At 40.1% G+C, this 11554-nt stretch overlaps 1 protein-coding gene across 4 annotated transcripts; it reads right to left on the bottom strand.

Moving 5' to 3' along the window:
- Positions 1-962: 962 nt before the first annotated feature.
- LOC126634443 (probable inactive nicotinamidase At3g16190) lies at positions 963-9720 on the bottom strand. Of its 4 annotated transcripts, none has more exons than XM_050304968.1 (6): positions 9559-9720; positions 9351-9464; positions 8893-9127; positions 8683-8799; positions 2706-2798; positions 963-1338 (listed from the first exon to the last, which is right to left on the bottom strand). In XM_050304968.1, exons 1-5 carry the CDS (start codon positions 9706-9708, stop codon positions 2707-2709), a joined length of 708 nt encoding a protein of 235 aa, XP_050160925.1. In that variant the 5' UTR covers positions 9709-9720; the 3' UTR covers positions 963-1338; position 2706. The 4 variants fall into 4 exon arrangements, with proteins under 4 accessions (XP_050160925.1, XP_050160924.1, XP_050160923.1 ...); XM_050304967.1 differs by having other exon boundaries at positions 963-1293; XM_050304966.1 differs by having other exon boundaries at positions 963-1290.
- Positions 9721-11554: the final 1834 nt, after the last annotated feature.

The following is an 11554-nucleotide window of genomic DNA, read 5'->3' as shown; positions in this document are numbered from 1 at the left end:
TACTCAAAGACACTTGTCTCACAGAGGACATGAAGAATAGGATAAATGCTAACTCAGTAGAATGAGAACGGGTCACGTGATTATTTATTTGAAAGGATGCACGTGCCCATACTTAACTAGGCAAACAACATTGGGAATTGAAGTGGAGCGGGAGCAATATATTACTTTGTTTATTTTCGTAACTATATCAAAAAATGGATGCAGGTAAAGAGAGGGGAGGGAGATTGGTATTATAACTTTCACTTTGATCTTGTTGTGTTGCCACGAGGATACAAACATACCTCTATGTATAGAGAGATCTTGATCCGACAACTCCTCACATGCATAAAGAAAAAATTTCATCTCTCTAAGACTTTTTCACCTGAAACTTTCAACTGGTTGTCACCAAAGTCCATTTTGGTTTGCTTCCCCATACAATCATATGTGTGACATTCACACTATGTTTCACAACACATTGAAGTTTTCAAAATTATAACATGACACGAAAATGTTTCTCAATAAATATAAAAAAATGGTAACAGCTTAAAAACCCTAGTTCACACATTTTTCATGTACATCAGTTAGAGGGAAATACATTTCCGGTCGTGTGTAGAGAAATGAAGGTGAAGTTTAGAATAAAAGTCATAATTTTTAACTCTTGATTGGATTTGTAAATTTAGAAATTCAGAAATTTCGCGTAGAAGAAGAAAAATTGAAATCTATTAAGTCATAAATCCTGCTTCAATTACTGGTTTGGTATTGTTGTGCTTTGAAAAAAAACTGATTCTGCTGTGTTGTGAGAATAAGCTCATTTTTGCTGCTTCACGTTTTCAGCTTTTTTTTACCCAAAACTGTGAAAATAAACTGTTTTTAAGTGTTTACCAAACACCATTTTGAGCTCAGCTTTTTTTGATAGCTACTTTTTATAAAAGCACCTCAATACCAAACCAGTATCATCTTTGCATTCATGTGAGTCAAATGGCTGAGAAACAAGTTCTTGTTTAAAGACGAGCAACATAGACCATCCAAAAAGAGAAAGAAGGGGTCTTTGTCTATCCGAAACACAGGAACGATCTGACTAGAAAGTCATTAAAAAATGTTGTTGGTTGACCAGCCACGGAGCCGGCAAACAGAAGGAAGTAAAACAGCTCTTACATCAGGTATACACATAAAGGAGTAACATGACCATATTATTGCGACAATCAAGCAGAAGCAAACCTATCTGGTTACCAGAGGATCAAGCATCAGATTCATGCCATTCTTGTAGGGTTGGTGTTGCAACTCCAACGTTCTTCGTGTCCAAAACATCGGCTGCTTCAGAGAATTTGGTGTTTCCACATTAGTCATGGGTATCGTTCACTAATTCATTTTCAAAGCAATCAGAAATTTATAACAAATATGACAGATGAAGCAGGTTTCATATAACTTTAGTGGTAACGTCCTCTTGCAAAGCATTCTAATATGTAGAAACTGTTTCCTTGCCTTTGTAAACCCAAAAGAAAGATCATTGAAGATATTATACTGCACATCCATAAACGTAATTCAAAAGATCATTGCTTTCAGATAGGAATTAGAAAAGATAGCAGAGACTTAAAAGTACTACGCTTATACAACCCAGATCTTTCGACAGAATCCACCAACTTTTTGTCAGCATTATACTAGCGGCTCAAATAGAAAACTAAAGTACCTGTGAAATATATCAGCAGAGTAAGCTTGATATTAATCTAAAACATAACTTGCAAAATTCATTTTATGCCATCACTAACTCTCATTTCGGACATGAGAATCCAATAACATCACTGATTCTCATGTCAGACACCAGAAGGACGCAAATCCTCCTGCGTCCTTAAACTATACCCATAACCTTTCCCCATAACCTTTCTCACCCTCTTTCATCTCTTCTAAGTTCCATTTTTCATCCCACTCTGTTTCCACCAGGAAATGGTCTAAACCAATATTTTGTTTGGGACTTTGTTTTGCATTTGTAGCGTTCTAGTGTGGCTTTCTAGTGTTTGAGTAGTTCATTGGTAATATTGTAATACGTTTTCAAGAATAAAGTCAAAATCCTTTGGGACTTTGAAGTCCCTCGTCCAAACGTAGCGTTAGTTTTCAATGGGAATTCTCGTCATACTAGTAGCCTACAGTTAATGGTACTTTAGTAATAATGTTCTTGGTTCAAAGTTGAGAAGGTGGCATTTGACTGTGGAACCTATTCCTGATATCCCAAGTCTACTACTTTTCACTTTTGTTAACATATCCTGAATGCTATTGCACAGAAAAATAGGTTCCAGAAAAGATTATATCAGGCATTTGCCTGGAGAATAGATAACAGTATCACATTAGCATCAAAGAAAAGAAAGCACATTCCAGAGATTACAAATGCTAACTATGTACTGTTCAGACATAATCAGTATCGAACTTAGATATGATATAATTAGAAACGGTTGAGATTTGTCCAACAGCTGAGAAACAAGTTTTAGTTTAAAGAAAAATAATGGGAAACAAGTTACTTATAGACGAGCAATGGACAGAGGCAAAATGCTGCCTGTTTCCAATCCTACTTTTACATCAAGTGTTTTGCAGAATAGGTTTGAGTTGAAGGGAGAAAAGCACTCCCAACGTATATACAGTCAAAAGAAAAGGAAGAAAAGCAGCTTTAGAATCATTGTACACATACAGCTTTAACAAGACCATAATATTATTACGACATTCAAGCAGAAGCCAACCTTACTGGTAACCAGAGGATAAAGCATCCAATTCGCTCCATTCTTGTAAGCTTGGTGTTGCAACTCCAATGTTCTTCATGTCCAAAATATTGGCTGGTTCAGAGAATTTGGTGTTTCCACGTTAGTCATGACTCATGGGTATATATCGTTCAACGAACCAATTCAAAGCTATATAACGGATAATATGCTCTTGTGAAATATTCTGATATGTAGAACTCGTTTGACTCTGATCAATGGATCAGATTGAGAGTATGATGTAAAGTGCAGCAATAACAATGGCCCTGTTAAGCTCATGAATCCTTTCTCCGCGTGAAAGTGATTATGGTAGAATAGTTACAATAACGTCACTCATTCGATCACATCCGTAAGATCAATGTAAATGATTTTACTTGAATTCAGTTGGGAATAAGAAGAGATAGCAAAAACTTTTAAGTACTTTGCTTATACTAGATGAGAGAAAATCGGTTACGGTGGTTTGGACATGTGCAAAGAAGGCCTACTGACGCTCCGATTAGAAGATGCGACTATGGGACAGAGGTTCAGGGCCGAAGGGGTAGAGGAAGACCTAAGAAAACTTTGGAAGAGACTCTAAGAAAAGACTTAGAGTACTTGGATCTAACGAAGGACATGACACAGGACCGAGCACAATGGCGTTCTAAGATTCATGTAGCCGATCCCACTCAGTGACTTGGATTTTCCAAGTCTCCAACCGAGAAGTTTTCCTCACTCAGGAAATTAAGGGAACACTACCTCAACCTACATGCTCCACTCACAAAGCTCCAACAAAAGAAAATTCAAAGAACTTAGAGAAGAAGGCTTTGGTGTATTTAACACAATACGTTGAAATGAAGGAAAGCTTATTTATTGATATCCCCGATAAGCTACAAATATGTACATATACATGAGTCAAAATAAACAAACAAGAGAGAGCCTTCACAAAGGTTGCTTAGGAGAAGTCGCAGCAGTCGGTAGAGCCCCAGAAAGAGAAGGCACCGGAGGGGGATCATTCGGAGCCTCAGTACTGGACAGAACCCTAGAAGGAGGAGGCATCAGAGGTTGATCATTTGGAGCTTCATTACGCGGTACAGCCCCAGAAGACGAAGTCAATAAATGCCTTTGGAACAAACCCACAAATCTCTGATGATCAAGTAAAACCTGACCATCAGATTCCTTCATCTGGTCCAGCTTCCTCTTCATGTTTGTAGCATAGTCATGTGCGAGACGGTGCAACTGTTTATTCTCATGCTTGAGCCCTCTAATCTCCTGTTTGAGACTCATCACTTCAGCCGCCAATGATTCAACTTGGCGGGTTCGAGCAAATAGGCGTTGGGCCATAGTAGACACAGAACCTGCACACTGAACACTGAGAGCCAGAGAATCCTTAACAGCTAACTCATCAGATCGTTTGGAAAGTAGTCTGTTATCTTTGGGAGTGAGAAGGTTCCTGGCCACCACCGCAGCGGTCATATCATTCTTCATAACGGAATCCCCAACGGTAAGAGGACCAGTAGGGGAGACGAAGGATGGGCGCCATATGTTGTCTGGAGAAGGCGGGGCTGCCTCTTCAACAAGGTTCAAGTCAAAACGACGGTCGGAGGGGCCAGACATTTTCAAAGGTGTTGAAGAGAGAAGAGGTCGAACAAATCAAGATCTTAGAAGTGTAAGAATGGAGCTTCTACTGGTGGAGATTCAAGTGTGCTTTGGAACTTAATGCCAGCCCCTATAAAAATCTGCACTCGACGGAGCTTCAGAAATCGAAGAGGCGCCTGCTCAGAAATCGAAGAGGCGTTTGCTTTCTCAAAAGCTGGGCTGCTCAGAGACCACGAGGGTCGATCTCAGAAATCGAAGAGGCGTCTGCTTTCTCAAAAGTTGGGCTGCTCAAAGACCACGAAGGCCGATCTCAGAAATCGAAGAGGCGCTTGCTTTCTCAAAAGTTGGGCTGCTCAGAGACCACGAGGGCCGATCTCAGAAATCGAAGAGGCACCTACTTTTCCAGCCTTGGCAGCACCTGTCACACGCACACTCAGCTTTGCGGAAATTATGGGCATTCTGTCGAAGACTTCTGGTGAAGTAGAAAGCACATGAGTCTTACTGTTCAATCACCCACTTCCCACACGCAATAGTAGCTCATGTGTATCACAGATAACTTTGCCAAAGTTCTCTGCCAAAGTTGAGCACGTGAAGCTTGTAGCTTCCACTACATCGCTCTGACCAAGACGGGTAAAAGAATAGCAAAGAAACAGCACTAACAAAGTTTAGACACATAAATTTTGAAGGTCTAGCTACCCCATATTATTACCCACAAGGGTAAAGGAACAGTATCACTGCTGGATAATTGGAAAGTCCCTGTGTGTCAACCTCTGTGCTTCGTGGCAAGGTAGACTAGCAAACATGCCCAACCTTTACTCACATTCGAGAAAACACTCCCAACAAGATTGCTTGCTCCAAAATCGAAGAGGCACCGTCCTCCGAATCTCGAGAGCCAGACTCCCAACATGACTACTTTCTCAAAAATCGAAGAGAGGGTAAAGGAACAGTACCATTGCTGGATAATTGGAAAGTCCCTGTGTGTCAACCTCTGTGCTTCGTGGCAAGGTAGACTAGCAAACATGCCCAACCTTTACTCACATTCGAGAAAACACTCCCAACAAGATTGCTTGCTCCAAAATCGAAGAGGCACCGCCCTCCGAATCTCGAGAGCCAGACTCCCAACATGATTACCTTCTCAAAAATCGAAGAGACACCGCTCTCCGAATCTCGAGAGCCAGACCCCCAGCAGGATTGCTTTCTCAAAAATCGAAGAGACATCGTTCTCCGAATCTCGAGAGCCAGATCCCTGATAGGATTGCTTGTTCGAAAACCGAAGAGGCAACACTTTCCCAACTACAAGAGCCGGATCTCCTTGGATAAAGCTGTCTGTAATCTTCACACGCAACATCAGCTTTCCACATACCACAGACCACTTTTTCAAAGTGCTCTGACAGGGTAAAGGAATAGCATTACTACTTGTTGTTAAGGAGACTCCTATATATGTCAACCTCCATCCCCAACGGACAGACAGACCTGCAAAAATGCTCAACCCTTCCTCATATATGAGAGGGCACTCTCAACGAAGCCTTTCGAAATATTCAGCTTTCTTTCCCCCCGATAATACCTCTGCAAACAAGTTATACTAGAGCAAGAATATCTCATATCATCAGGGTTAAAAGCAAGAGTATCCCATATCATGCTTTTTCCCAGTCTTTTCCTTTGGCCTTGTTCTTACCTGCAAGACAAGGAGAAAGAGAGCAATCAGTCAGCACTTGGAATCAAGCTTCCAGCCAGGAACTGACTGCCTGGAACTTACTTACCTGGCATTGCTCTCGAGTACTCATCTTCAACATCTTATGCTTCCAGGGAAGATACCGCATCTGCCTGAGGAACAGATAGGGCAAGTGAGAAGGATACAAGGAAGCATGTGGAGACAAGCGTAACAGCACACGTGCCGATACATCCATTACTCTGTCAAAGAAAAAGTATCCCATATCAGTAGGGTCGAACGTACTCTAGATTTGATGGACTTGTTTTGACCCTCAAATTCTTCAGTCGGCCTTATACTCTGGAGGAAACCAGAAAACCCTCCAGCTCAGTTCAAGAATAAGCCTGTGGAAAGTTACTTCTTCAAAAGCAAAAGTATCCCATATCATCTCTTCTCATTTTTCTTCTCTTTATCCTTCATGCTGCCTGCAAGATAGGGAGAATGTGAACAATCAGCCGGAGCTCTGATTGCTTACCTTGTCTGTCACCTCTTTCAGCAAATCCCCTAGCTCGGCAACTTGAGGGACTCCTACTACATGGTTTGTATCGCGCTTGACCAAGCCTGAAACTACAAGTAAGCTTCAAGTGAAATTGATACATTACCTTGTGCATCTCCACCAGTTAAAGATACCACCCCTGGATGGAGGAAGAGTACTTCCAGAGAAGATGCCACATCTACCTGTGAGACAGATAAGGCAAGTCAAGACGATACCACATTCCGATACTTAGAAGTTTCGTGATTACGAGATCATTCTCCCACAATATTTCCTAATGTCATTTGTATTAAATCATTCACCTGTACTCACTAAAGGAAAGCTTGAACCTATGTACTTGTGTAAACCCTTCACAATTAATGAGAACTCCTCTATTCCGTGGACGTAGCCAATCTGGGTGAACCACGTACATCTTGTGTTTGCTTTCCTATCTATATCCATTTATATACTTATCCACACTAATGATCGGAGCAATCTAGCGAAGATCACAAAAAGCGACCGTTTTCGCTACCTAGGATATATCGTGCAAGAGAACGGAGAATTAGAGAGATCTCAACCATAGAATAGAAGTTGGATAGATGAAGTGTAAGAGTGCATCCGGCGGGTTGTGTAACCGTCGTAGGCCACTGAAGCTCAAGGGAAAATTTTATAGGACGGCAATAAGGCCAGCGATGTTGTATGGCACAGAATGTTGGGCGGTGAAGCATCAACACGTACACAAAATGGGTGTGGCGGAGACGAGGATGCTTCGTGGGATGTGTGGGCACACAAGAAATGATAAGATTGGAAATGAGGATATTCGAGGTAAAGTAGGAGTGGCCGAAATTGAAGGAAAGATGAGAGAAAATCGGTTCCGGTGATTTGGACATGTGCAAAGAAGGCCTACTGACGCTCCGGTTCTAAGATGTGACTACGGGACAGAGGTTCAGGGCCAAAGGGGTAGAGGAAGACCTAGGAAAACTTTGGAAGAGACTCTAAGAAAAGACTTAGAGTACTTGGTTCTAACGGAGGACATGACACAAAACCGAGCGCAATGGCGTTCTAGGATTCATATAGCCGACCCCACTTAGTGGGAAAAGGCTTGTTGTTGTTGTTGTTGTGAAATATATCAACAGAATAAGCTTATAAAAATCTAAAACATAACATGCAGTTTATTTCATGCCATCGCTAACTCTCGTTTCAGACACAAGAAGCCAATAACAGAATGACACCAATCCTCCTCCCCGTAGAAAAGCTTTTTCTTGCACATTAGTTACAAATTAACAATTGACAATCTTTACTGGCCAAAATCCAAATCAAAACATGCACGCCTACAACTCATCCACAAGAAAGAATCTAGTTCCAAGATCTCTCTGGTGTATCTTTGCAGTGCTTCCTTACATTAGCTAGCTGGATACTTCAAGCTATCATTTCTGACCATCATATAAAAAATGTAATTCGCCGCTCCCACAACCTTTCCCAACTTTTTTTCTGTCTCTTCTAAGTTCCATTTCTCTTCCCACTCTGTTTCCACCAGGAAATGGTGAGAGCCTGTAGTTTTCATCGGAAACTCTCTAGTCATACTATTAGCCTGTAGTTTTAATGGTACATTTGAAATATTGTTCAGGGTTGAATGTTGAGAATGAGGCTTTTGAGTTAAAGAAGATGCCCAGAACGACAAAATTTCTAGAACCTTTTCCTGGTATTTCAAGATTTCTACTTTTGACTTCTGTTAACATATTCTGAAAACTATTCCAGAGAAAAATAGGTCCCAGAAAACATTATCAGCCATTTGCCTGCAGAACGATGAAATAACAAGAGATAAAACCTATCTACGTAATCCCATCGAGGATTGATTGTATATAAGTTATCAATAATCTCATCAGCGCTCCTTCAAACTTAACATGTTGAATCATATCAAGGATATGAGCCATGTGTTCACATCCTCATTCCTCACTTTTCAATCTATGATGCAAAAGTTATGTGTAGGATCCAAATCAAACCTTAAGATCATATAACATTTGATCAAATGACATGGAGACAATCGTAATTCCAAATTCAAGTCATTCATATTAATTGTACTTTTGAACCGAAGATCCTCACAAATGATTAATTTTTTGTCAGCTCTCCTTAGCTTAAGTTTTTGGAAAATGCACCACAACAATTAACAGTCTTACATTAGCATCAAAGAAACAGAAATCACATACCAGCATGTACGTCAGGTGTAGCAGCGGCCGTGGCGTCAAGAATAACTGTAACATACTTGTAATCCAAAGCAACGCCATCAAACACAGTCTGCCTAATGCAATTTGGAGTCTGAACACCTAAAATGCAAGACCAACAAATTACAAGCTTGTAAAACACAAATTTCATAAACAACCATTAGGGTTTTTCCAATAATTGAATCTCTCACTCACCAGTGACAACCAAACTGTCAATTCCAGAACCCTTGAGAAACGAATCGAGGTGCGTAGCAAAGAATGCACTAAACCGGGTTTTGACCAACTTGTAGTCCCCTTGTTCAATCACAAGACCATCAACAAGTTCAGCACCTCTCTCACCCTTAACAGTTGGCCCTACTTTCCCTGCCGGATATAAGTGCCGGCGAAAAAGCTCAACATCTCTTCCTAGTGGATCATGTTCACGCACAACCTACAATAAATGTCAAAATGAAGCATTGCAAATCCTTTTTAACTGTAAAACTGTAAACTAAAGTGAATAATATATCTACCCCACTGTTAAAATCAAATCAAAACACACTTTTTTCTTAATTACACATTAAAGTTCATATTTTCATTGTTCAACTTCTAGTTTGCAGAAAGTAGAAAATTCAACTTAAAATTAACAAAGGGAAAGGAAAGGAAGTTGGCTGTACCCAAACTACTTGAATCCCACGCTGCCTAGCGATTTGGACGGCCTTGATTACATTTGGAACTATGGCTTTGCCTCCATTAACCAGCATAGGACCATCCACATCAATGAAATCATGCTACAAAACAGCATATATATAATATGAGATCCTAATGATCTATTAATTTCCCTTTAACTGAGAGAGAGAGAGAGTTTGGGGGAGAGAGAGAAACCTGCATGTCAATGACAAGGAGAGCTGTGTGCTTCCATTTATCTGCCATGTTTGAGTTCAGAGAGTCAATTGGAGTGATGACAGACGAAGAGGTTGGCAACTTGTTCGCAGCTTCAGAAAGATAGCACAAATAATTAAAAAAAAGGCCCATATATGTTTTTAGACTTGGACTGGGCTTTTCATTTGGACAAAGGACCTTATGCTTCTTTCTCCTCAAAGATTATGGATTCAAAATGTAAAATCCATTTTGAACAATTTTATATCTTCAACATGTGGTGGCTGATGGTTCTTTTGAACAAAATTAAAACATCTAAAGCAAAAGTGTACAACTTTTGTATTGATATCACGTTGGACATGTTTGATGTAGTCTCGTTAAAACATTGGCAGCAAAAGATCAATGAGATGAAAAACCTATTTGAAGAGAAAAAAGGGTTTGATAAAGTACTTTTGGTTCCTCCCCTGATTGATATCTTCCGGTGATCGAGACAAGTTTCAATCGGATTTTCTGGTAATTTGACGCATTCTAATATGACACACTCACTTCTGGTCTGCAGACCTCGGTAGAGCTTGGTATCGATTTCTGTACATTTCTTATACTTGTGTGTATCATCTTTAGGTGATACAAGCTGCATTATGATCATCCATGACAAATGAGGGATTATTTGTTTCCAATATGACGAACTAAAAGTTTTAACCTAACACATTATCTGTGAGCTTTATGTAGAGCAAAAATTTATGAAAGATTCGAAGATGCAACTCACAATAAGAGTTTTTGGAAATAAAAAACAAACAGGATGGTTTCTCTCTTTCAGTGACATGTTTTCAAGACCACCATTTTCCCTCTTACTCAGATTACCTCATTTGATATAACAACTACTTGAAAACCCCCGACCACTGAAAACAATACGAGAAATTTCTCACAATTCTTATGTTAGGAGCAAAGTAATGGACCGAATGAGTACAAAAGAAACTGTATACAAGATTTTGAAAGTTTGTATAAATATAAGGAACTGGTTCTAACTCGAACAAAATATAAGTTATAGCCAACTAACACTAACGTTGTCAAGCCATGTAAACAGAGGGAACTGAGCCAAAGCAATAAAGAGCAAGAGAAAATGGTGCTTGCTTGAATCGTAACTCCTCACATCCGCGAGAGAGAGAGAGAGAGAGAGAGTTTCGAATATTGACAGATTGAAATACCAAAAACACAAATAAACAAACACTCCTCATAGAAACACTCAATTGAAGCCATCATGCAGTTCACGAAGCAAAGGACCGACCAATCCACAATTAAAAAAACAAGCAGCAACAACAACAACAACAAAGTCTTTTCCCATTAATTGGGGTCGGCTATATGAATCCTAGAATGCCAATGCGCTCGGTTCTGTGTCATGTCCTCCGTTAGATCCAAGTACTCTAAGTCTTTTCTTAGGGTCTCTTCCAAAGTTTTCCTAGGCCTTGAACCTCTGTCCCGTAGTCACATTTTCGAACCGGAGCGTCGGTAGGCCTTCTTTGCACATGTCCAAACCACTGTAACCGATTTTCTTTCATCTTTCCTTCAATTTCGGCTACTCCTACTTTACCTCAGATATCCTCATTTCTAATCTTATCCTTTCTCGTGTGCCCACACATCCAATGAAACATCCTCATCTCCGCTACACTCATTTTATGTACGTGTTGATGCTTCACCGCCTAACATTCTGTGCCATACAGTATCTCTGACCTTATTTCCATCCTATAAAATTTTTCCTTAAGCTTTAGTGGCATACGGCGGTCACACAACATACCGGATGCACTCTTTCACTTCATTCATCCAGCTTATATTATATGTTTGAGGTCTCTATCTAATTCTCCGTTCTTTTGCAAGATAGATTCTAGGTAGCGAAAGCGGTCTCTCTTTAATATTTCCCGATCTCCAATCCTCACCCCTAACATCATCTGCAAGCAAGTGATAAAAAAGATTTTGACTTTTTTTTTTTGAATAAAAAAAGAGATTT

This window comes from Malus sylvestris, chromosome 9 (genome assembly GCF_916048215.2).
Source record: "Malus sylvestris chromosome 9, drMalSylv7.2, whole genome shotgun sequence".
Lineage (NCBI taxonomy): Eukaryota > Viridiplantae > Streptophyta > Magnoliopsida > Rosales > Rosaceae > Malus > Malus sylvestris.
This window is presented reverse-complemented; position numbering and strand designations above follow the sequence as displayed.

Excerpts from the sequence above, each read along its gene's own strand:
- LOC126634443 (XM_050304965.1), bottom strand. The coding sequence starts at position 9,708 with ATGGGCCTTTTTTTTAATTATTTGTGCTATCTTTCTGAAGCTGCGAAC. Across the intron at positions 8,800-8,892 it reads TGACAGTTTGGTTGTCACTG|GTGTTCAGACTCCAAATTGC; the intron begins GTGAGTGAGAGA and ends CTTGCATTTTAG. Across the intron at positions 8,027-8,682 it reads TACACCTGACGTACATGCTG|GCTCTCACCATTTCCTGGTG; the intron begins GTATGTGATTTC and ends TGAAAACTACAG.